A 24,129-nucleotide genomic window follows, 5' to 3' on the forward strand; every position below is an offset into this window, starting at 1 on the left:
AACACTAAGAAAAACCAGCCCTCTGCATCGATGTAAACCAGAGCTCCTCAGCCCAGAGGAGACATTGCTGCAGGTTTGGTTTTAAAAAACAATTCTATAAAACAACACAGTATAAAGTCATAAAAGCTCAGAAGATGTATTAGACAATATGGAGAAAAGACAGATTTACATGGCAACCCTGCTTGATACAAACAAAACACAACTCCAGCTCCACAGCCGTGAAAAGAAGCCCGGTCATTTAGTCCAGCTGACTTTGGGAATGTCGTAATGCTCAGTCAGAGTATCCAAGTGCCTGTTGAAGTCCTGGGGAGGGAAAGAGAAAGAAAACGGGTGCTGACATCACCAAGCTGAACCACAACCTCCCCTGTGTCCCGGCTAGTGTTTGACAAGGCGGAACGGGCTCCTTCAGCCCAACAATAAACACGCTGGCCTGAGGAACTCGGGATGGTTTTGCTCACCTCCACTCGCTGCTTGTGGGTTTTCGATGCTTTCTTTAGGATCCGCTCCATTTGCTGTAGGAGACACAGAAGGGCCGGTTACTCCGGGCACTCGCAGCCCCCTCAGCGGCCGCACCCCGGGGCTCAGGGGGGTTTTAAAAGCCTTACCCGCTTCTCCTGCATCTTCTCGTAGGCCACCTGCGCCGGGGTCCGCTTGTCCAGCCCGCGCTTCTTCTCCTCCTCCTGTTTCTTGCTGCTTACGATCTGCTCCAGCATCTGGGCCTTGTCTTTCGCCTTCTTCTTCTTCCTGCGGGGAGCGCCCGGTCAGCGCTTAGCCCCGGGCTGTGTGTCCCCTCCTCGCCCACCTCTTTCCCGGCCCCTCCCCACCGCCCCCCGTTCTCCCCGGTTCCCCCGACGCCCCTCACCTTTTGCCGGCGCCCAGGGCCCCGCCGCTGCCCTTCAGCCGCAGCGGGCCGCGCTGCACCGCCTCGTAATCCGCCATGGCGGAACGGCCGCGCCCGCGCCCCCTGCCGGCACCGCCGCAACGGCGCGGCCGGGGCCGGGAGCGCGCGCGAGCCGCCTTGCACCTCCGCGAGGGGAACCGGAGCCGCCGTGAGCCGCCTTGCACCTCTGCGAGGGGAACCGGGGCCGCCGTGAGCCGCCTTGCACCTCCGCGAGGGGAACCGGGGCCGCCGTGAGCCGCCTTGCACCTCCGCGAGGGGGAGCGGGGCCGCCGTGAGCCGCCTTGCACCTCCGCGAGGGGAACCGGGGCCGCCGTGAGCCGCCTTGCACCTCCGCGAGGGGGAGCGGGGCCGCCGTGAGCCGCCTTGCACCTCCGCGAGGGGAACCGGGGCCGCCGTGAGCCGCCTTGCACCTCCGCGAGGGGAACCGGGGCCGCCGTGAGCCGCCTTGCACCTCCGTGAGGGGGAGCGGCCCCTCTGTGAGGGGAACCGGGAACGAGCCCCCCCCCGGCCCCTTCGTGAGGGGATCCGGCAGTGAGCCCAGTCCGGAGTTATCTCCGTGAAGGGAACCGAAGCGAGGCTTGCAAAATGTGGATGTTTTTAACAGCGTGCATTAAAGGAAAATACAGGTACAGGCTGTCTGGGATAGTGGTGAAGTCACCATCCCTGGAAGTGTTCAAAAAAGTTGTGGATGTGGCACTTGGGGACATGGTATAGTGGTGACCTTGGCAGTGCTGCATTAATGAATAATAAAAGGGCTTTCCCAACCTTTATAATTCTGACCCTATAAAACGTGAGAAGGAAAGGAGGAGAGGCAATCAAATTTCCATCATTTGGTGTTAAATTTTAAAGAAGGAAAACACTACTAACACTTTTCAGTTAATTCCCCATATCTGAAGGCATGAAAAAGCAGGGTCCGCTGGGTCTACCTGCAGCTGAAGGGCACTAATGAGCAGCTTATTTGGCTAAATCCTGTAACCCGAGTCTTCGTGGTGCACACAGGAGACGGGTGAATGCTGCTGGATAAGAGCCTCCAGCAGCCAGACTAAAGATTTGATGAAATGCTCCTATTATGATACTTTGCAGCCTGTAGAAGTTGGTTACCTGATCCTCTGCTGTACCTGAGCCTCATTGTTGCAGCTTTTAATAACTGAATATCCAGACGACCTGTAAAGGTGTCTTTGAGGAAAGAACTGACAAGAGTCAGTATTCCCAGCTCAAAATGGGCAACAAGCAAACCATTTTCACTCAAGAGCAACTGGATGCATATCAGGTAAAAAGCAAACTAAATGGCTGTTTGGGCAGGACACTGAATAATGGCAAAGGTATTGTTGGGTTTTTTAAAACAACATATTTTGAAAATCAGTAAGTAGACATACTGAATTGCAGCAAGGATTTTAGGAACATAGTTTGATTTTTACATCAAAAGGAAGATATATCTAATTGTATGCCAAAAAGAAATCTTTAATGCTTACACATATACTACAGTATAACTTCATGGGAAAACTTTGGGCCAATGCATGCTAAAAACTGTCATTTTGTGTAATACTTTTTCTTATTTCATAGGACTGCACATTTTTCACAAGGAAAGAAATTCTGAGGTGAGTCTTCTGTATGCAGGTTGTGAATAAAGGAAAGAGATTGCTGTAAAGGCAGGTTACATATGTGGTAATGTATTTAAAAATAATTTTTACATGGATTTACTCAAATATAAAGTGATACTTTGGGGCAATCTGGGCATTTTTGTTGGCTTTTTTTTCATTTACAAATCCTATGCTAAACTGAGTCAGAATTCTAAATTTTGTATTAATGTACTAGTCCCTCTTTATTTATGAGAAATAAATGTAATGAATTACATCTTAGTGGCAGCGACATCCACAGTTCTCTCACAGGGTTTTCAGATGGGTGCTTCAAAGTGTACTGTTATTCTCTGGAATACTTTGGGTTTATGAAAACTTAGTGATTGTGTCAAGTTTTCTTCATGTTTTCTTCTAAACTATTACACTGCTGCTCCAGGACGCATTTTTCCCGGGCCTCGTTGAACTCCCTGTTTAATCTCTGGCCACAGGATCTGATGAAGGCAGGATGAGGTGGGACTGAGTCCTCACTGAAATCATGAACTTGTTCTCCTCTTGTAAGGGTTGCATGTCCTGTGTAGGCCTTTTCACCTAACAGTTCTATAATGAAGCTTTGTATTTTTCACCGGTTACACTATATTGCTTGTTTTAATTACGGTTGTTCCAACAAAAACACACTGTTACTTAGTGACCGATCTCCATCTGGTAATGGATGCAAAGCATGAAAAATGAGGTGGAAAAGCAAACCACCTTGTTCTCAGAAGTCTCAAGAGCCAACAAGCCTTTCTCTCTGTCTCAGGCTGTTCCACAGGTACCGAGACCTGGCCCCGCAGCTCGTTCCCCTTGACTACACGGACAAACCAGCCGTGACACTCCCCTACGAGCTCATCGGCAGCATGCCAGAGCTCAAGGTACCCACACACGACTCGAGTGACTCATTTCAGGTTCACCTACCCTTTCTGAATAATTCATCCAAGACTAATTGCTGGGAGGCTGCCATAGAAATACATTTGGGCTATCAAAGTAAAAAGTCTTTCTGGAAGCTTCTAGTAATTCCCAGAAAACTCGCTGAAACAGCACAAAGCTTGAACAGGGTGTGGCTGTGTCTGCTTCTGACACAGCATTAGCAAGAACTTAGAGGCAGAAAGGGGAGAAATTGCCAAAAAGGTGTTTCAACAAAAATAATCTCGCTCCACTTGCCTTACCTGCACTGAAATCAATGGATCATCAATCAAAGGATGACCTTCCCTTGCCCCTGTGCTGTTTCCCAGGACAATCCATTCCGCCAGCGGATAGCAGAGGTGTTCTCAGAGCACGGCGACGGCAACATGACTTTGGATGATTTTTTGGACATGTTTTCTGTGCTAAGTGAAATGGCTCCCCGAGACTTGAAAGCTTATTATGCTTTTAAAATTTATGGTGAGTGAGACATAAAAAGTGGGGAAATCCTGCCGCTTCATGTAGGACTACAAAATCCTTGCTTTGTCAGCATCATGACTTCTAGGTACCATTTAACTGCACTTGAATGTTTGTTCTCCCTCCTCTAAAAACTTCTGGGTTTTTTTTATCCTTTGTCTCCTTTGTCAGACTTCAACAATGATGATTACATATGCAAATCAGACCTAGAGAAAACTGTTAACAAATTAACCCGAAATGAACTGACCCCAGAAGAAATCAGCCTTGTGTGTGAGAAGGTGATTTACGAGGCTGATGTGGACAATGATGGCAAGCTGTCCTTAGCAGACTTTCAGCATATGATTGTACGAGCTCCAGATTTCCTCAGGTAATATTTGCTTTTAATTTCTAGGACAAAATTCTCTTAGTTTCCTTGTCAGAAGCCTCTGAAGTGTGTGTTTATATGTCCTCAGCGTCTGCAGATCACCACTCTTCTGTGGCAGGTTCTAGTAGAGTTGCCCACTGCAAACACTGCAAAAATAGATGCTTGAAAAAGCCTGGAGGCTTCTTGACTTGCTTTTGAACTTCCAAAGTACTTTTTACAAGACAGAAGGTCCTTGTAACTTAAGAAGTTAGTATTAGCACTTAGGCTGCATTGATAAATGTATGAGATTTGCTCACTCAGTGCTTAACATCGTGCTAATGTGGTTTCTGATGCACATCTTACACAAACCAGCACTCAAATCTTGCATTTATTTAATGTACCCCTTCTTTGCAAATGCTTTGAAAAATAAAGTTTCCAGTTTATCACAGAGTCCTACAATTAACTGTAGTAAATCCTTTAAACAGTGATGCATAAGTGATCATGACTTCTTTTTTTTTAACAGCACCTTTCATATTCGAATCTGAATCTAGTCAACCACAGGGATGGGAGTGCTTCTGGGACTTTCAACAACTATTACTTCACCTCAGATTACTAGCCACGAGAGCACAAGATGAGAGGGGAAAAGAGGACAACTTCTGGTAACTGAACCACTCAGAAAACTGTCTTTCATTTATCTCTTTAAAAGGAACAATTCATTAAGCTCTTCATCAGGATTTCCCAGTAATTTAGCAAAATGTCTACTCCCCACCCTCAGCTAGAGCAAACCTGGCCTGGACAGTCAGAAGGGAAGTATTTTTTTTAAGTTCAGATACCACCAGGAAGTAAAGAAACTCGAATCAAACTATAACCTCTAAAAATTCACCCAAAAATGCCTTAACCAGTAAAAAAATCCCTTTAGTTTCAAACACCTAAGTAACTCAAATGCCTTAACCAGTAAAAAAATCCCTTTAGTTTCAAACACCTAAGTAACTCCTCTGATTATTTATGGTCTTAATAATGCTCTAATGAATCAATTCCTGAAGTATTCTCCCATAGTGCAGGATTTACAATGAAAAAGTCAGCATAGTTTCGAAAGAAAAGAGTCTACCCCAGTTCCTGTCCCTCTTGTCCATTTTCAGAAATCCCCTATTTTCCACACCCACCAGGGTCCCTATGCACAAATGATGAACAGGACTGAAAACTTAAGTTTGTAAAATTCTCTTTTCATAAGAAGTTTATTTATGCAGTGCTTAGGGTCCTGTACAAGAGAGTAAAAACAGACATACTGTAATAAACTACGGTTTTGTTTTAATACAAACATGAAAATCAATGAGAAATGTTTAAGAAAGCAGTTGTAATGTGGGAAGGGTGGCAGCCAAAAGTGATCATTCAAAAATACAATTTACAGTTATTTTTACAAATGTCGGGATGTGTTAAATTCCCTTCAAACAAAGTCCTAAGTCCCAACTCGCACTCACAGATGATTCCTGCAGAAAGGCTGGAGAGACCAGTTAACCAGCCAGTTACCTTTATTAACCACAGAAACTCCAGGGATCAGTGAAGGATGGGTCAGGGAATAAGGCAGCCAGGAACACTCAGACTGCAGTTACCTTTGAACAGATCTTTAGTTAAGCTACAATTGAAGACACATGTTAGTCATCATTCTTCCCCAAGCCCTACAACTTCTGCAAGTACAAAGGAGCCCATGCTCACACAGCTGTTTGTGCATTCCCCTGGCAAGTCCAAGAGAACAAGAAATCAGGGCAGTTTTGAGCATGATCTTCAACCAAACACACCACCACAATAACCCCTTAGCAATCATCAGGGAGATGATCAGCATCTCACAGAAAAGGAGAGACCAAATAATTTTCAGCAGCAGTAAAGAGACAATAATCCATAGGATTTATAAATCTGAGGCTGGAAGTCTGAAGCTGGCATAAGGTTCTGATGTCAGGAAACATGAGCTGTGCCTGTCAGCACAGGACAACGACAACACAGGTGTTAAGTAAGTGTTAGAAAGCAGCTCCACCATTTATTGACAGACTGACAGGTCTCCACCCCAAGGAGTGACTACTATGCAATGTACTGCAACCAGCCTCAAAAATAAGGTCAACCACAGAATTCCATGATACTCACTGAAATAAGGGAATTTGAGGACATGCTCAAAAAATGGATTTGTTTCTCTACAAAACAAATGTTAATCAATTACTTGACATTTTAGTGGTATTTAGACACTGAGAATGTGTAGCAAGCACAGTTAGTTTTGCAGACCTAGTTCAATTCCTCAGTTTTACAGGTTTTGTACCCAATTTCTGATTTTTTCCTCCTTAGTTAAAGAAAGCTTAGACACAAGTAGATTAAATATCTATTTACAGGGTACCTCTCTGACAACTGCATTTTCCATTACATTCATACTTAATAAGCACAGTAATTGAACGATGTGATGGAAACACACTGTACTACATTTGATGCCTGTGTTTAGTGACATAGCTAAGCCCATGTGCAGTGCAATATGTTTAACCTTTTCCTCTCTTACACTTGCATTTTAGGTTTCATGTTGCTTACACAGATTTAATGTCTGTGTAGAGCCTTCATACCCTGAAGTACAGTGATGACTGTAGTCACAGTAACTGCATAAGACTTCCTGAGATCAAGCAATAATGTTGTTGTTCGAAAACCAAACCATTTCAAAGGAAATAATGTCATAATTAGGTACATAAACACATGCAACAACCAGTGTAAGCTTTAACAGAAGGTATTCACATACCAAGAATTCTGAATGCAAGAGTAACTTCAGATTTAGAAAATGAGTGAAAAATCACAATTCCATCCTTCACATTTTACCCACTTGTATATGGTTTGCTTTCCCATCTTGGGATGAGTTATTGATACAGTCCACAGGCAAGAACCAGCATCATGGCAAACCTGTGGTATCAAGTCAGATGAACACCAATTTCTCCAGTCACTCGGAAAAATAAATCTGGTTCAGCATCTGGCTGTTTAACGCACAATACAGATGCAAGAAAATCCACAGTTATTACTAAGCCAGAAGCAAATTGTTACAGAGTTATGTAGAAATTGAGCCTGCCTTATCACCGCCCCAGTTGTGCTCAATCATTACTTGAAGCACACACAAACTCTTTAAAAACATTCTTAGCTCAAGACAGACATGCTACTTGTCCAGTCTACAGGTCTGTGTTAACTACATTCTGTCTAGAAGTCTCCTCAGTAACTTAACATAGTTTTATGCTACAATTACAGCTATGTATAAATCCACTACAGGGCATGTTCATCAAGTCCTCATGCTAAAAAGCCACAAGTAAACAAAGAACCAACCCATCATAAGGTTTTGGTTACAGGAAAGCTTTAATCAGGACAGAGATCATCTAAATGCATCTAAAATGCATTTCTATAAACCAGCAACTTACAGAGTGAAATCTTTTTCCATTTTGGAACAGGCAGTATTCCTGTTGGGCCCAATTGCATGCTGCAGATTTATACAGTTTAATTGTGAATCCAACAGATATTTAACCACAGCAACACTTATTAGCGCTACTCTGGGGCCCAGAGTTCAATACCACAAACGTGAAGAAAGCCAAACTGGTGAGTAAATTCCACAACTTCAAAATCAACTTTGATTTTACCCTTAAGTGCAGTTGTCAATGTAAACAAAGCCTGTTTCGGTTCCAGTGAGCTGCAGGACACAGCTGGTGTGTTCCCTGCGTCAGGTACACCATCACTGCAATCACTGGGCAGCAGCAAGTGCTCCTTCTGTCAGTCTAGTCCAGAGCCAGGCTTGCAGCTCCTGCCCTGTGAGCAGCACCCACTGAGGAGCTGTGCTTGGCTCTGGCCTTCCACACATGGGAATGTCCTGGGCTGGGTTTGTGGGAATGATAACAGAGCCTGTTTGGGAAGGGCTGGACGTGCCCTGGCACAAGCTGTGAGCAGGCTGATGCTGTGCTGATTGACACCCAGCAGCAAGGCCAGTCTCAGCCCAAGAGAGCTTCCACTCACAAAGTGTTCTGATGTGCAACATTTATTTGCGTATGTGAACAAGTGTGCTTGGGAACACATGACTGGGAGCAGTGCAATACGTTTCCTTGCCATGATTTAAAACTACCTACTCTGTCATGATAGGTCTGGAGTCATTCCCAGCTGGAGAGTGGTAAAGCCACCCATTGTAAGGTGACAGGTTTTGTGTAAGTGTCCCTGCCTGACTCTGGTTCTCCAAGAACAGGTGACAGATCATCTGTACAGGACTAAGTGTAGCCATCAGCTCCAGTTATTAAACATGTCTGAATGTCTGGAGTACCTAATTAAGCACAGTCAAGTCTAACGTTGATGAATTATCAAAGGTAAGGACCCATTCTATGTACAGCACACATTCTTTTTTTAAAAAAATAGAGATTCCTTTGAGAAGAATTTTTTTAAAACACCAATTGTACTTGTGGATTGTCTAGAGTAACACAGCTGAGTAAGAGACAGGCAGATAAAGGAGTTTCTCTGTAGCAGTAAAGAGGTGGAGCTGCAGAAAGCTCCCTCGTACCTCCTGGGAAGGCATCAGCCTGCACTGCTCACCTCAGTGCATTTCTGGGATGGTCTCATGCCACTATTCAGTGTGCAGCTACACACTGGATATGCACATGCACCATCTATGCACACCTGTACTTCATTAACAGTGGCATTTAAGTTTCTTATTTTGATCACAACTTCATATTTCTAAACTGGATGTGTGACAGACACGAATGAAGACTGATGCAATGGTGCTGCATCCCAGGGCACGTGTGATCTGTTCTTCCTCTGCTAGACAATACACATGCCCAGTGGCAATCTGACAAAAATAAACTTGTTTCATCTCCAAAATCGAAGAGTCAGACAATTACCAAAATAAGCCATTTCTTATTTAGATGGTCACAGAGTGACAAGGTATGTAGGGAGCACTAAGTCCACAGAAAGAGGAAACCTCACTTAGCCCAGGCACAGTCCAGCTCAGATTAAGGCCGTGTCCCTCACAGAAGAACACATCGGAAAAAGCTGCTTTTCTTTTGCTGGTCTTGTGTGATTTTGACTCCCTGGTTGCTGCCTTGAGGGCTATTGCCTTCCTGAAGATGGAAAGAATAGCCAGTTACTTATTTATACTTAACAGATTCTTCCATCCATACTTCATCTGGTCACTCTTAACCAAGCCTGACATACACAAGAACCTTTCCTACAATCAGTAAGAGGCTTCACTCATTTATCTGAGTCTTACACGAGCCGCAACAAAAAACTGCAGAACTGCATCTGCAGCTTTGGCTTCAACCAGCTCACACTGTGCCTATGCCTCAGCTTCCATCAACTCAAAGATAGCTGAGACTAAAAGCCAATAAATTACTGAGCATGTCTGGCTCTTGTTGGAAGACTTAGGAATCATCAGCAAGACCAAAAATATCCCACTGCATCAGTTCATGTCTGGTCACATGAAGGTGGAAATACCAGGAAGAGTAGAAAGTGCCTTCAATAGCCTCATTTCATATTCCTTAAGGAACAATCCAACATCACTGTGCATTTATTTGTTGTAAAAAGACAACCCAATTGTTTCTCAGGATATTTGTACAAAGATTATCCAAAACCATTAATTCTTTACTTATTCTTAAACAGTTTGAAATTTCTACCCTGAAGTATGATGTCAGCCTCCCCTATCCCTAATTTATATGATTTTCAGACTGCAAGAGTGAGAAGTATCATTAAACTGCTCTACCCCCCAACTGACATTTGGTACAACAAATAACAGATAATTTTATTTAGAAAACCTCAACCATTGCAGCTAATTCCTGGACTGCAGAGACAGCCAACATCAGAGCACAGCTTGACAAACTAAAAATACATTTCTAGAACTTTCAGGGATCCTTCATAAAAGAGACTATGACACATTTCTTATACAGTGTGAAACAGTTCTTGCAATGTGGCTTTTGGTTTGCCTATTTTTTCCTATTTAAATCCAGCATGGATGAAATCAAAGTTACTCACCAATTTCTTGTCCATTTTTGCTTTGATATCTCTTGCAAGAGTGAAAAATGCCTGTGACAAGTCAAACAGTTCAGTGTTACACGGTATAAAATATTTTCTAATAGTTTTGTATGGCAATAAGCTGCCTTCCCAAGTTTTGACAAGAGAACATTAGGTTTTCAGTATTTTTCCCTCTGCTCCAGGTTTTAATGCTCCTTCTCTAGTTCCACAACCTTCTTTCTGAGCCCCAAAGCCACACTGCTACTCCCAGCTAGGGTCTGTGCTGCAGGAAGTGCTAAACAACCCATCTGTGGTACCCAACAACAGAGTTCTGCATCCCACCAGCATGGGCACACTGCTGGTCTGCACAAAGAGAACCATAAATACAAGAGAAAGGCATCAGTACTTACATTCTCTATGTTTATATTTGCTTTTGCACTGGTCTCCATGAATTTAATCCCAAAACTTGCAGCAAGCTGAACAAAAGCAGATTGCACGTTAGTTGAACAATTGCAGGAACAGCTCCAAACACAGCCCTGAGCACAGCATCTGTCCCTGCTGCCACAAGCCAGTGGAGTTGGGGATTTACTCACGCAGAACAATTTGCAAAAATTAGGAACTAAATCCCAATGCAATTGGCAGCTGTTCTCACTGGCTTTGCTCTGCTCTTTTACACTCTGCACACATTTTAACTTGCTCTTTTTTCTTTGTTTCTTGCATAGATACCTTGTCAGTCTCATAACAACCACAGTGCAGAAAAAAACTCTGCCTCAACTCAGTAACATCTGAGATAAGAAAAGACAATCCCATCTACCTTGTCTCAGTGGCTTTCAGCCAAAACAGACATTTTCTCCATGTCCAACTCTAGCATCCTTTTAGAGAAGTCCCACTCGTTGCCTTGCATCTGTTAATCGACAAGAATCCTTAACACAGGTTCTGCTGTTGGTCCCAGTGGGGAAAGCATTGCCATGGCAGCTTGGGGAGTGTTCAGCCATTCACTCAGGAACACCACTGGGGTACCATGTGCACACAATCAGCAGGGTAGGTCTTAGACTCTGAAAAGCCTAAACCAAAACACATGGAAGCCACGGCACTCACCTTCTCCCCCTGCTCTCTAGAGACTTGTCTTTTGTCATTTGCATCACATTTGTTCCCCAGGATCATTTTTTCAACATCTGGAGAGGCGTGCTGAGACAAACACAGAGCAGAAACTTGGGCTTGGCTTTTGCAGATACACATTGTCAGACAGGTGAGGCACCCACTGAGTACCCAACACAGAGATGCCAGTCCTGAGAATCTTCCACAGATTTCCAGGCACCCCCAACCCACAACCTGCACCATGGCGGTTCTTGGATCAATTGCTGTGGCAGGAAATTGTCACATTAGGTGCCCTCAGAAGCACAAGGGGCTACATCCCTCACAACAGATCACCATCAGCCAAGGCATTCCAAAAGCTATTACTGACTTCCATCCCACTTATCTTCCAAGTACCCAGGAGTGTTCCATTAAAAAAATGTAACGCTCCTGAAGCAGCTTTAATTACTTTCAGAGAAAGAAACAACACCTTTAAGTCAGTAACGAGTAAAGAGAGAAATTACCTCTTCAATATTCCTCACCCAGTTCCGAATATTTTCAAAAGACTTTTCATTGGTGATGTCATACACTAGCATGATGCCCTAAAGGTAAAGAAAGACTGTTTATTATTAAAGGTTTATCCATAGCACAGAGGAGCAGCTCAACAGTGGCTATTTTTAACAACTGGTTCCCAGCTAATGGCAGTGAGATTAAGGTGTGCAGGACATGTATTTATAGAGTGAAACACAGGGAAGCTGCCTTTGCAAAGTCCCAGATTGTCCCAGTGTGGGAAATGGATTTGTAAGGAGTTCTCAGGGCCTGACAGAAGGCACACACAGTGTGCATCTGTATGTAAACTTTGAGACAAGAAATGCTGACTTAGAAATACTATGGGATAGAACAGATATTGTTAAGAGAGAAATGGCACTAGAAAAAATTTCAAAAGATGCTCTTGTAAATAAAACTAGATACTTTGGATAAATAGAATTATGAAAGATATATTCTAGTGGGACCTATGAGAGGTAGTTTTAGATTATTGGTTTTAAGGTATCTACAACATGGTGTGGTAAAAAACTGATAAGCAAAGAAACACTTATAGTGTAATTAGGAAATAGTTGGCTTTTGATTGTGATGGTGGGAATTATAATACATCTGTATTGTCTCACCCTTCTCATGAGACTGAAAATGGAATAGAAGTTTTCAAAACGCCCTCTGTTACCCCATCTCTAAGGCAAGCAAAGGGTGTTCTCCAACATCCCAGCACAGCTCCAGCAGCACCTGGAGCAGCAGCAGAGCTGTGAGCGTGGAGCCTGGCAGAGCCCCATGCTGTGAGAGTTCCAGCCAGAGCCAGCTGGGTTTATCCGGCCCGGTCACAGGATCCCGGCTGTGCCCCTACCATGGCTCCCCTGTAGTAGGCGGTGGTGATGGTCCGGAACCGCTCCTGCCCGGCCGTGTCCCTGCAACACACGTAACACGGGGCTCATGCCAGCCACCTCCACCTCAGCTCCCGTTAACACCACCACAAGCCTCAAATAAATTCGAACCAGTCTTCTGAGCACTAGAAACTGCTTTTTGGGTTCTAAAATACCATAAACCACTGAGCAGCCCAACGGGATGAGAACCGAACACATCCCCAAGCGCAGCACACAACCCCAGCCATCAGACGCTCGCTACGGCAGAGGAGCCTTACCAGATCTGCAGCTTGATTCTCTTGCCATCGAGTTCTATCGTTCTGATTTTAAAGTCGATTCCTGAAAGGAGAACCAATAACTTTACTCACAGGTCCCGTCGAAAGGCCAAATCCAGCGGCATTGCCCTCAATTCCGCTGCTCAGTGTCCCGTCCTCGGCGCTCCCTGCCCGCCGCTGCCCAGCACCGGCCCGAGCGGCCCCTCACGGAGAGTCCGCCGCGACAGCGAGCCCGCCGAGCCGGTGCCGAGGCCGATACCAGCGCGGGACTGCCGTGCGCAGCGCAGCCCGGCGGCGCTCACCGATGGTGGAGATGAAGGTGGCGTTGAAGGCGTCCTCGGAGAAGCGGAACAGCGCGCAGGTCTTGCCCACGCCCGAGTCGCCGATCAGCAGAAGCTTGAACAGGTAGTCGTAGGTCTTCGCCATGTTGGTGGGCACCGGCCCCGCCCACCACAGGCTCATTGGCCCAGCCCGGCGGAGAGCGGACGGAGCCTGCACTCCATTGGCGGGCGGCTCTGATACGCGCTCAAGCGGCGCTGCGATTGGCTATCGGCCCCACCGCCGGTGCGCTGTCATTTCCGGCTACGGGCAGGCGAGGCCGGGCGATGGCATAGTGACGTCACTCCCGTACCTGCCCGCGCCGTGACGTCACACCCCCCGAGCGGCACAAAAACCCGCAAGAGGCTTCGGTACTGTGAGAAATCCTTTAATAAGAAACGGCAGCGGAGGCGGCGCCGCCGCCGCTCGGGTGCAGCTTCTACTGGGGTGTACAGGGAAGGACCAAGGAACCGTGAGAACAGCCACGGCACGGACACACAGCGGCCCGGCCCGGCCCGGCCCAGCGGCTCCCCAGCCCCAGGGATGCCCGGAGCCACGGTGTGGCTGTGCCGGTCATAACTTAATTGGCTTTTCCAGGATTCAGAGAGAGAAAGGAGAGGAGCGGGGCAGGGCCAGGGCTGGCTCCCGCTGGCTGCTGTCAGCTCTGTGCCCCTCATATACAGTTCAGTTCATTTAGCGTCTGGTCCAGTGTCTGGTGCAAGCCCAGGTTCTCCTCTTTGGCTTGAGCGAGTTTTTCTGGTGAGAAAGAAGAAAACCACAAGATTTAAATCACATCATTTTACAGCCTTTTCTCTTTAAATAAAAGCTGGGGTAGCTTACCTTCACATTTAAGACACCTTTACATCTATATCATCAAAATGGGGCCAATTTTTTGTAATTGCTGTCCTTAAGGGACGTTTTTGGACGTCTCATGGAACGTGAAAGGGCTGTGTTTTAATGTGTCATTGTGTCATTTATAGGCCACATCCTGCTGGGTTCTCCTTGGACTGGGAGGTTTTTAACCAGGCTGGTGAAGCATGAATAGACACTGAGTGCACACACAGCTTTTTGCTGACTAAAAGGAACACCAAAATTCAATTGTTTGCCAGAGCCAGGTCCTGCCCCATCCTGACCGTGTCCTGCCCAACCCCACCTGAGGAGCTGAATGTGTTTTTGTGTCATCACCAGTGTATTTGAGCTGACCTATACAGAAGTAAACCCTGCAAGGTGAAAGGTAGAGGTATCATGTTTTATTGAGCTCAGTTCCCACAGAGGTGGAAGTGGCACAGAGTGACAGGGATTACAGGCAAGAAAAGCTTGAGAAAACACAGTGAGTGGGAGCCTCGTGTCCCCACACAGGGGCAGGTCACAAAGAGGTCATGTCGTTGAGGGCATGGTCGAGCTCCTCACTGATGGCTTTGTACTTCAGCTTCTGAGCGTAGAGCTCGTCTGTCAGGCACGAGGGCAGCAGGAACAGGCCAGCAAGAAATGCAGGGAGGAGAGGCCACAGGAGGAGAGCAGAGAGGCAAAAGGCAACAGCAGCCCAAGCAGTTGGAGAGGAAAACAAAAGAAGAAAACAGAGGCGTAGTTGAGTATCGGACGGATAGCAAAACACCCACAAAGCTGTTTGGTCAGAAGTTCCACCTATGTGCACTTTTTGTCTTTTTGTAATCTCACAGCTGTTTCCCAGTAAGCAGATTTAAGTAGGGTAGGGATCTTGAGCCCTTTAGTCCCTCCATCTGTTGGCCAAAATCAGGTAATTGTTACCAAGAAAACCTTTTTCAGGAGAACTTCCACCACACAGGGCAGGTGCCCAGTGGACACATCACACCCATCTACCAATATGCTGCTGCTCTTTCCCATTAAATCCACCACCTACTCCTAGAATTTGTTATCTGATTTGTAACTGACCACTTTTAAAGAAACTGGACTCGTTCCATACCTTCCAGGTCATCAATAGACTTTTCCAGTTTGGCAACAGTTCTCTCTGCAAATTCTGCACGAGTTTCAGCCTAAAAAAGTTGAAATACCATCACTGGATGCTCCTAGAAAGATTATGCCCAAAGATGCATCCAGCTTGGGGATGGCCAAACTTACTTCTTTCAGCTTGTCAGAGAGAATCTTTATTTCTTCTTCATATTTATCTTCTTTTTCCGAGTACTGTGAAAACAATAAACACTCTTTAAGGGAAGTTGTACCAACAATAATAGATGTTTATGAAACTGTGACCTATATATAAGCACTCCTCCTTTTACAGCAGCTGCAAACACCATTTCTGTGCTCTTCTGCGCTCCTGCAGACCTTCAGGATTGTTTGGGCAGAACTGATGGAGTGGTATCTACAGGCAGGCTGGTAAAACCTCTCATTTGCTTTGTATTTCTGGTTTATTTATATGAATTCTATTAACAAGTTTTGGCTTTTCCCATATCCTTTAGTTTACTGAAAGAACCAACCTTTTCAGATTGAGCTTCCAAAGATTTCAGGTTGTTTGTGACGTTCTTTAACTCCTCTTCAAGGTCACTACACTTACTAGAAGGGGAAAATAGAGGTATGAATTACTGGTGTTCCTGTTATGATTTGGAGGAGTCTAAAACACACAAGGGAGGAAGTAATTAAGTCTGAAAGAAGAAAACCAGGTATATAGTGTACAAACCAACTTTTCTACAAGTACTAACTGCATGCCTGCCTACCAGGAGATTATTTTTAATGCAATGTAGTGTTGGTATTTCCTATATTCTGAAAAGTTACTCACACTTCAGACACCTCTGCACGCTCCTCAGCTCTTTCCAGTTCACCCTCCAAAATAACCAGTTTACGGGCAACCTGTAAAAAGACAACAGCCAGTTGTCAGTCAGTGTGCAGCTCACAGCATCACAGCACAGCTTGGGCTGGGAGGGACCTCAAAAATCATCTAGTTCTATCCCCTGCCACAGACTGGGACACTCTTTAGAAAAGATTTCAAAAGGCACTCAGAAGTACTCTGTTCCTGCTTCCTCTGGAGTAAGGAAAATAGGCTAAAGCATAGATGTAACAGCCCTTCCCAATTAATTAGATTTTGCAGTATTTTTAGCATTGGGTACAGATGATGCTGCAAATCACTATTAAAATTCCTCCTTGTTGGCAATGTTCCAAGACTGAAGCATCACCCAGTGCTTCAATTGAACAGAGGGACTAACTGAAGAGCAGTGTTATTGTTCATGGCTCTCCTGTACGTTTCACCATTTCCTTCTCCCTTTTACCTCCTCATACTTGCGGTCGGCTTCTTCAGCAATGTGCTTGGCCTCCTTCAACTGCATTTCCTGAATTTCCATTTTCTCTTCATCTTTCATTGCTCTGTTCTCAATAACTTTCATTCCTCTGCAGAAGTCAAAGCATGTTTAATGTAGAAGCATTTTGGCACTTGTATCTCAGCTTCACAAAGTGGAATTTGGTATTTGTAACCTAAAAGTGGCCCATTATGAGCACTGAATTACCCAATCAAGCTTGTAAGTAAGAAAGTTTCAAGTCTCTGACCTGCAGTAGCACATGCAGATACTAAATTGCACAGGAATATTTTATTTACATACATTCATTTTTTTAACACCAGAAAATAAAAAAGTAGCTTACCTCTCGCTCTCATCTGCTGCTTTCTCAGCCTCCTCCAGTTTCTGCAGGGCTGTGGCCAGTCGTTCCTGGGCACGATCCAACTCCTCTTCCACGAGCTGGATGCGTCTGTTCAGAGCTGCCACCTCACCCTCAGCCTGCGTGAAGAATGGCCCAGACCGGGGTTACACAGGCACTCGCTGCTGGCCAAGCCTCCCAGCTCATCAGTTTCCTTACAGCTGCAGCAGCATCTCCCCGGGCCGTGCAGGGCAGCTCAGGGGCCCTTCTGCCTCTGCTTTTTTGTTTGCTTAAACTCTGGCATCTCAGGAATGTCAAGGTATGGAGTGTGTGCTTGTCCTTTCTTTTTTTAATGGCACTTATCATTCCTGCCACACAAAAAGGAACTCTACAGGACTGCGAATGGATCGGGGTATTTTTGGAGCACTTCACAGGGCTGCATCTATCCAAACTTAAAAAATGAACCGTTTCCATGATGGCTTAGCTCCAGAACCTTCACCGTTGGTTTCTCTGCCCTTGGTTTCAGTGACACCCTGCCACAGCTCACCGTGGAGCTGGAGCCAGGTCCTGATCCATCCTGGCTCCCCAGCCTGCAATGCTGGAGAATCTACAGGGTCAGCTGGGCACTGACAGTGGCCTCAGCATGGCAGAGTCAGGCTTTTTTGGGACAAAATTAGCTATATTCTTAAAATAAGCTAACTTTGCTTCCTGCTGTACTTAAGGAATTAGGCAGGGTGCATTTCTCAGTAATGAGATCTGTTTGTGCATTACTGAACAAACTGCAGAGTAATTGGAACACCATTAATGTATAAAAAATAACTAGTTAATAAACGGAAGAGATTGCTGGGAGAAATACATGATACAAACAACATGGACAAACTGGTGTCCATAAATATGTGTTTATTAAGATTCGGCTCCTTTAATTGCTTATTTTTGAAGGAAAATAGAACCCTGCTTTAGTAACTGCCAGGCTTGTGCACTGTACTATCCCCCAATCTGAGGAGGATTGCCATATACAAGATTAACTTTTTTTCCCCCCAAACACTTTTACAGAATATTGACCCTGGAGGGGTGATTGTTTTATGCTTTATGTTAAAACACTCTGGGGGAAAAAAAAAGTGTTTATCTGCAGCTTAGCAAATTTGCTCGTTGACCACTCCTAAACTGGAGGAAGTGGTTTCCATTCACTTCTGAGCCATCTTGGAAAGGAGTTCAGTGGTTGATCCAAATGGAAGCTGACCCAGGATTCCTCTAGTCATAAATTATCCAACATTTCATCTGTTTTTACCCAGTGCAGTATTTAACTTCCCGATTTATACACAAGGCATCGATCATGTACAAAACTGGCATCTGTTCTGTGGCAGCAACTCCTTCCACTAGACAGGGTGCTTTTAAGTCACTTTTTAATTCAGCAAGATTCCAAAGTTATGGAGCTGGGGCCACTGGGAATCTGGGGTGAGCCTGGCTCCACCTCTCCCAGCAGCAGCCCGCAGTCCTTATACGGTAAAACTAACTCGCTGACATGTGATAAAATAGCAGGAAGATGCCGGGAAGGCTGATCGCACACAAATCTAAGTGAAACCAGCTGTCCAACCCCGGGAGAGCCGCACGCAAGCGGAGATTTCGCATTTCTCTGTGAAAACCAGGATGGAAAGTTATTTTTCAGCAGTTCGGACATTTCCCAGCTGTGCTGAAGCCAGCGGTGCGGCGCCGAGAGGCGGGAACTCCCCGCTCCGTGTCATGCAGCGCTTTTGCCTAATTAAACAGCCATTTCCTACTAAACTCTCAACCGCTCCCCAGTGCCGATCGGTGCTCGAACGCCTTTTCCGCAGGAATGGGCCCTAAAGCGCGATAAGCGGCGGGCGAGGAGCCGCCGCCGCGCCCGGTTCCCCGCGGGACGGGCCGGGCCGGTGCGGGCGCGGCGCTGCGGCAGCGCCGGCGGCTCCCGCGGGCGGTGAGTGCGGAGCGGAGCAGCGCGGGGACAGCCGAAGGATGGAGGCAGCCGGCGGCCCAGCCGTCCTCCCGCAGCGGGAAAGAGCCGGGCGCACCCCAGCGAGAGAGAGCCAGAGACAGGAAGGAAGGAGCAGCCCGGGAGAGAGCGACCGAGAGAGGCGAGCAGGCAGCCCGGGCGGTCTCACTTTCTCCCGCAGGTCCCGTTCCAGGTCCAGCTCCCGCTGGAGGACCTGCGCACGGTCCTCCGCCTCATCCGCCTGTTGCTGCAGGCACTGGATCTTCCTCTTGACGGCTTCCAGGGAGCTCGGCGCAGCCATGGGCGCGGGCGGCGGGCTGGGCGCGGAGGTGCTGCACGTGGCGGGCCCGCGCCTTTCAATGGCCCGCTGACGTCACGCTCCTGGAGGTGGAGGTGGTGACGTAGCCTGAGGAGCGGCGCGGGCTCGGCCGGGACGGGCGCGCCCGGGGCCGCCCCGCTCGGCCCGGCCCAGCCCGGGGGATGCCGGCCCCCTCCGCTCGGCTCGGCTCGGCCCGGCCCGGCCCGGGGGATGCCGGCCCCCTCCGCTCGGCTCGGCCCGGCCCGGCCCGGGGGATGCCGGCCCCCTCCGCTCGGCTCGGCTCGGCCCGGCCCGGGGGATGCCGGCCCCCTCCGCTCGGCTCGGCCCGGCCCGGCCCGGGGGATGCCGGCCCCCTCCGCTCGGCTCGGCTCGGCTCGGCTCGGCCCGGCCCGGGGGATGCCGCCCCGCAGCCGCGCTCCCCGCACCCCCCGGCCTCCCAAGGGAAGGTTTTCGCGTTGCTGCCGGGCCCTGCCCGCGCTTCGCCGCTGCCACGACGGGGCGGGTGTGGCGGGGATCCTGGACTGGCCTTTAGCCCTGCCGTGGGGATAAAGGCAAAGGGCATCCTTATGCCACGGCAAAGTCCTGCTGCCGTCCGATTTTGCTTCAAAAGGCACCATTTTGTTTAGTTCTATTAAAGGAGATTTCTCAGAGAATTCCCAGCAGGTTCCCCCGGGGGCAACTGCGTGTGCCATGGGCTCGGTGTGGAGCAGCCCCGCTCCTTTTAGCAGAGGGGAGATGAGATTAAAACCCTGCACCTTTAAAAACCCTGTAACCCCGCCTTTCTATCCCACGGCAGAAATGCATACAACCAGTGAAGTACGTACAAAATACACCGAGCAGAGTTACAAGCAAGTGTTAGCCGTGGATACGTACATCAGTGGCCTTCTTCTCAGCCTGCTCCAGTTTTTCCTGGGCATCTTTAAGAGCCTCTGAGTATTTATCCAGCTCATCTTCAGTTCCTTTCAGCTTCTTCTGCAGCGCTACCAGCTCATCCTCTACCTTTCAAGAGAGAAAATTCCCAAAGTGAGCATACTGATGTAGTATCAGTTACAGTTTAATATGATAAAACTACTCTTTACTATTAGTTTTAACCCATTATACATACAAAAAGCCACAAAAGACCAGATCAAAGTTCTGCTAGTGACAGCAGTCTGAGAATGACTGGTAGCAATTGCCAGGGAAGGATCGTTAAAACCATGTCATCCTTGAACAACACTGCCTGCCACCACACACACGGGATCTGCTTTAATACAGAACGTGGTATAAGCCCTTTCTCACCTCACTTTTTTATTTTCTTTTTTTCTTTTTTTTTTTTTTTGACACCCTGCAGCAGTTTTGCAGCATAATTACAGATGTTTTTAAATTATGTCCTTTTAGTGTTTGTTGTAACACTATTACCTGGTGATTTTTCAGGAAATTATTCAATTCCTGTACAGCTGAAAAAAATTAGTGATCCTTTCTTAATGATCTTTGTGTGTGCTTCGGACACTTTAACCCAGATGAGGTACTCTGGATGTGGGAGGGAACAGGGCTGGCCTTGCTCTAGGTGGGACTCGCTGACCTCACGGGGTCCCTTCCAGCCTGGATTATTCTCCAACTGTGGCCCAACACGATATGAGTCTCAGACTCCTCCATACCATATAAATCCATATTGTTCACCAGAATGGTGCTATTTATAACCTGCTGGGAGGCTGTTTAGTGATAAACTGTCTCATGCTCCCTGAAGAATTCATGTTATCAAAGGCCTGCTGCTGATAAGGGTGGGCCTGCAAACCCATCTGCTTCATCCTTTCATTTGCAACACAAAACAGCTCAGTCTGTTGAGACAGTGATTTATCCATTTAGCTCCACCTTCACAGAAATTTACTCTATGAAAACAGTTTGTATTTTTGTGTACTTCCTTTGTTTTAGTTTCACTGATAGTTTTAAAGACATTTTTGGTAGTGTGCTATTCTGGAATGTTGGTGTGTTGCAGAGAATAACCAGGCAGTGTGAGAGAACTGCAAACCTTGCTTGGGTGTTCTAACAGAGGGACACTGAGCAGCATGAAGCAGATGCTGGCTTTGTGTATGAATATTAAAGTAACTATTTGAGTACTGTGCCCACATTAAAAAAGAAGCTGAAAATTTTGAGACAATTCAGAAAAGAGTAAGATCAAAGATTTATTTTTCTAAAGAAGAAGAAATATTAGGCCAGACGAGTGCTTATAACATATTAGAGCAGTGTGGAAGATGTAGAAGCAGCCAAACTTAGAGGACGTAAAAGGGAAATATGTGATACTTTTACAAGAAGTGCTATAAAAACTTGAATGCACTCAGCTAATATTTCAAGATCATTCTGGAACTACTAAAGCTCAAATAGAAGACAGACACCCAGAATAAAGACATTGAAAAGCAAAAGAGTATGAAAATATTATTGTTGGAATTCAGTTAAAAGAACAGCATTCAAATTAAGATAATTTCCATTATTTTTAACACAAAAAATAAGAGAACATATCTCCTGTTGAGCCTCAGCTGGTACCTCTGAGGGGCACTCTGCACCAAGAACTTGAAGTGAACTTTATGAATTCATTATAAGGAGAGGCTTAATTAATGTTTAGACACAGCCAACTCTATTAGCATTAGTCCTACAGGTGTCAGGATTTACAGTTTTGATTTTAAATATGTAAAGGCCTTTTGCATGGAATCAAAGCATGAGAAATTTAGGACAATTATGTAAGATTCAAGAAAACTAAGACAAAGTACTGTTAATAATCTGTGGATGATGTTAATTTTTTGAAAGACTGAGATGGCTGAGAAGTTACAGCCTAGTCCTGGCTGTAGAAGCATAACAAAAAGGCAAAAAACTTCAAAAGAAGATTAACAGAAAACAGACTTCAAATTATTTTGCTTTCTGAATCAGAACATTTCCATTCAGTATTTTGTTACTTCCACAGCACACACAAAACCAGTGATTTTAGTTCCTCTTACCTGTTTGCATTTGTCCTCAGCTGCCTTCTTATCCGTCTCAGCCTGCTCTGCTCTGTCAATGGCATTCTCTTTGTCTAACTTCAACATCTGCATCTTTTTCTTGATAGCTTCCATTTTTGCTTAAGGACAGGCTGGATCTGTCACGCAACTGAAAGAATCTTATTAAATTTTAGATTTTTAACAGCTTGGACAGAGAAAGAAGTTGTACCCAGGCAAGTCACAGGGAAAATGAGCTACAAGTGGTTTTAGAGAGCTTTAAACCCAGAGCCCCCTGGACAAAACCCAGATCTACTGGCCCCTTCTCTGGTGCTCCATCCACAGCCTTTCTAAGGAATGAGCTGGAACAGACTCACTAGAGGAATCTTCACCACTCCATCTCCTTATTTGGGTCCTGTTTTCTTAAAGAGAAAACTGTTTCCATTTTTAAGCTTCTGACAGAAGCAAAAGTGTTGACATATGAACACATGCTTGAAGAAAAGCTGATTAGCTCCCCTTTGTGTGTGCAGAGCAATTAACCAACCCAGCAGATCTTGGGGATGGCCTGCCTTCCTGGAATAAAGGCATGAAGCTGATCAAGGGAAGGATCTCTTTACGTTCCTCCAAAATAAATCCATACACAAAATAAATAAATAATTAAAAAAAACCTCTTTGCTTAAGAGGTGGCTAAATTTAAGTTATAAAAAGATGCAGGATATGAGACAGCAGAGGTTTTTGCTGTAAAAATAAGTACTGGTGTTAAGGAACTAGCTATAATGTGTGATAGTATAACACATAACAGAACTCAAATTTAGATGTCAAGTTCAGGCTCAAGGCAAACTCAGTGAGTTTGAGTGCCTGTCCTTGAAATTTCCCTCACTAAATACTTGGGGAACTGAACAACACCTGGTTGCAGTCTGATGAGCACTGTAAATTATTCCTTTTGCTGTATGAAGCAGTCACCTTCACTCTGTCAGGGAGGAGCAGGCTCTGGGGCGAGCAGGAGTATCTCCACTGACAGAGGACACCAAGCAGAGCATCCAACAGCCCCAGAATGAGCTCTGCTTCCTTTTGCAGCTCTATGAAACACGTCCCCAAAACCATTCCATCCCTTCACCAGCTCTTGCTGAGCCTCACAGCTCCGCACAGCCTTGTCCTGACTGCTCTGATGTTCTGATATTCTGATGCACAATACTTTCCAGGGCAGCCTAGCAGCACTTCCTGGCTTTGCTGCCCTGGCACCTGCACAGAGCCACTGAATATGCTGAGATGGGTCCCACCGAGGTCATCTAGTCCAGCCCCTGGCTCTGCACAGATAGCCCAACAATCCAACCCTGTGCCTGAGAGCGTTGCCCACACACTCCTGGAGCTCTGGCAGCCTTGGGGCTGTCCCGTGGGCAATATGTCCAGTGCCCAACCACCGTCGGGGGGAAGAACCTTTTCCTGATCCACCCTTCCCGTTCCCCGGTTCTTTCCCCATCCAGGTCTCGCTGAGCACACAATGCCCCTTCCCTGCCCAGCTCTGCTCTCTGCAGCCCCTCACAGCCCGAGCTCTCTCACAGCCCCTCCGTCCAAGCATCCCGGCCATGAGGGCACCAGGACACTCAGCACAAGACCCAGAGCTTCCCCATCCTCTGGGGCTCAGCTGGCACGGCACTGAAAGGCCTTTGGGGGAGACTTTTAAGGAAAAATCTGCCCTTTATTGGGCTAAATATGATGCTAGAATGGACATGAAACCAACACCAGCACAATGCTTGTGGCTGTGACAGAGTTAATCTCCTTCCCAGTGGCTGGTACAGGGCTGTGTTTTGGATTTGTTGTGAACACAGGGTTGAGAATATAGTGATGCTTTTGTTATTGCTGAGCTTGCACAGAGCCAAGGCCTTTCCTGCCTCTTAGAGGACCAAGCTGGGGAGGGGCCTGGGGATGCCTGAGAGATTGGAGGAGACACAGCCAGGATATTCCAGACCATCTGACATCACTCAGGACATAAAC

General features: G+C 46.4%; 4 protein-coding genes across 6 annotated transcripts; 1 reads left to right on the top strand and 3 right to left on the bottom strand.

The window, feature by feature from the left end:
- Positions 1 to 112: 112 nt before the first annotated feature.
- Positions 113 to 1,019, bottom strand: FAM32A (family with sequence similarity 32 member A). Its single transcript, XM_030233733.2, has 4 exons — positions 863 to 1,019; positions 606 to 744; positions 459 to 512; positions 113 to 303 (listed from the first exon to the last, which is right to left on the bottom strand). The coding sequence occupies exons 1-4, from the start codon at positions 937 to 939 to the stop codon at positions 235 to 237; spliced, it is 339 nt and encodes a 112-aa protein (XP_030089593.1). The 5' UTR covers positions 940 to 1,019; the 3' UTR covers positions 113 to 234.
- Positions 1,020 to 1,315: 296 nt separating this feature from the next.
- Positions 1,316 to 6,025, top strand: CIB3 (calcium and integrin binding family member 3). The gene is made up of 6 exons (XM_009099329.4): positions 1,316 to 2,171; positions 2,465 to 2,499; positions 3,275 to 3,386; positions 3,747 to 3,894; positions 4,063 to 4,258; positions 4,758 to 6,025. Exons 1-6 carry the CDS (start codon positions 2,121 to 2,123, stop codon positions 4,777 to 4,779), a joined length of 564 nt encoding a protein of 187 aa, XP_009097577.1. The 5' UTR covers positions 1,316 to 2,120; the 3' UTR covers positions 4,780 to 6,025.
- On the bottom strand, positions 5,437 to 13,451 carry RAB8A (RAB8A, member RAS oncogene family). 2 transcript variants are annotated; one of them, XR_007780310.1, is made up of 9 exons: positions 13,286 to 13,451; positions 12,987 to 13,047; positions 12,693 to 12,753; positions 11,821 to 11,898; positions 11,321 to 11,410; positions 11,037 to 11,126; positions 10,633 to 10,698; positions 10,244 to 10,294; positions 9,305 to 9,336 (listed from the first exon to the last, which is right to left on the bottom strand). XR_007780310.1 is itself a non-coding variant. In XM_009099326.4 (8 exons), the coding sequence occupies exons 1-8, from the start codon at positions 13,443 to 13,445 to the stop codon at positions 9,244 to 9,246; spliced, it is 660 nt and encodes a 219-aa protein (XP_009097574.4). In that variant the 5' UTR covers positions 13,446 to 13,451; the 3' UTR covers positions 5,437 to 9,243. The 2 variants fall into 2 exon arrangements, 1 of the variants encoding a protein (XP_009097574.4); XM_009099326.4 differs by lacking the exon at positions 11,037 to 11,126 and having other exon boundaries at positions 5,437 to 9,336.
- A 222-nt stretch (positions 13,452 to 13,673) lies between these two features.
- On the bottom strand, positions 13,674 to 22,293 carry TPM4 (tropomyosin 4). Of its 2 annotated transcripts, XM_009099324.4 has the most exons (9): positions 22,159 to 22,293; positions 20,063 to 20,188; positions 16,908 to 17,041; positions 16,541 to 16,658; positions 16,054 to 16,124; positions 15,755 to 15,830; positions 15,399 to 15,461; positions 15,244 to 15,313; positions 13,674 to 14,057 (listed from the first exon to the last, which is right to left on the bottom strand). In XM_009099324.4, the coding sequence occupies exons 1-9, from the start codon at positions 22,270 to 22,272 to the stop codon at positions 13,975 to 13,977; spliced, it is 855 nt and encodes a 284-aa protein (XP_009097572.1). In that variant the 5' UTR covers positions 22,273 to 22,293; the 3' UTR covers positions 13,674 to 13,974. The 2 variants fall into 2 exon arrangements, with proteins under 2 accessions (XP_009097572.1, XP_050842215.1); XM_050986258.1 differs by lacking the exons at positions 20,063 to 20,188; positions 22,159 to 22,293 and adding an exon at positions 19,040 to 19,222.
- Between the last annotated feature and the right edge of the window lie 1,836 nt (positions 22,294 to 24,129).

The sequence above is a fragment of the Serinus canaria genome, chromosome 28, assembly GCF_022539315.1.
Source record: "Serinus canaria isolate serCan28SL12 chromosome 28, serCan2020, whole genome shotgun sequence".
Classification (NCBI taxonomy): domain Eukaryota; kingdom Metazoa; phylum Chordata; class Aves; order Passeriformes; family Fringillidae; genus Serinus; species Serinus canaria.

What these genes read in the sequence shown, in the direction of transcription:
- FAM32A (XM_030233733.2), bottom strand. Translation starts at nt 939, where the DNA reads ATGGCGGATTACGAGGCGGTGCAGCGCGGCCCGCTGCGGCTGAAGGGC. An exon ending in AGAAGATGCAGGAGAAGCGG is followed by an intron (nt 513 to 605) that starts GTAAGGCTTTTA and finishes TGTCTCCTACAG; the next exon opens with CAAATGGAGCGGATCCTAAA. An exon ending in CCCACAAGCAGCGAGTGGAG is followed by an intron (nt 304 to 458) that starts GTGAGCAAAACC and finishes TTCCCTCCCCAG; the next exon opens with GACTTCAACAGGCACTTGGA.
- CIB3 (XM_009099329.4), top strand. Translation starts at nt 2,121, where the DNA reads ATGGGCAACAAGCAAACCATTTTCACTCAAGAGCAACTGGATGCATAT. An exon ending in AGCAACTGGATGCATATCAG is followed by an intron (nt 2,172 to 2,464) that starts GTAAAAAGCAAA and finishes CTTATTTCATAG; the next exon opens with GACTGCACATTTTTCACAAG. An exon ending in CGAGCTCCAGATTTCCTCAG is followed by an intron (nt 4,259 to 4,757) that starts GTAATATTTGCT and finishes TTTTTTTAACAG; the next exon opens with CACCTTTCATATTCGAATCT.
- RAB8A (XM_009099326.4), bottom strand. Translation starts at nt 13,445, where the DNA reads ATGAGCCTGTGGTGGGCGGGGCCGGTGCCCACCAACATGGCGAAGACC. An exon ending in CCTACTACAGGGGAGCCATG is followed by an intron (nt 11,899 to 12,692) that starts GTAGGGGCACAG and finishes CTTTACCTTTAG; the next exon opens with GGCATCATGCTAGTGTATGA. An exon ending in GGGTGAGGAATATTGAAGAG is followed by an intron (nt 11,411 to 11,820) that starts GTAATTTCTCTC and finishes TGTTTGTCTCAG; the next exon opens with CACGCCTCTCCAGATGTTGA.
- TPM4 (XM_009099324.4), bottom strand. Translation starts at nt 22,272, where the DNA reads ATGGAAGCTATCAAGAAAAAGATGCAGATGTTGAAGTTAGACAAAGAG. An exon ending in CCGACCGCAAGTATGAGGAG is followed by an intron (nt 16,125 to 16,540) that starts GTAAAAGGGAGA and finishes GTCTTTTTACAG; the next exon opens with GTTGCCCGTAAACTGGTTAT. An exon ending in TCTCTGACAAGCTGAAAGAA is followed by an intron (nt 15,314 to 15,398) that starts GTAAGTTTGGCC and finishes CAACTTTTTTAG; the next exon opens with GCTGAAACTCGTGCAGAATT.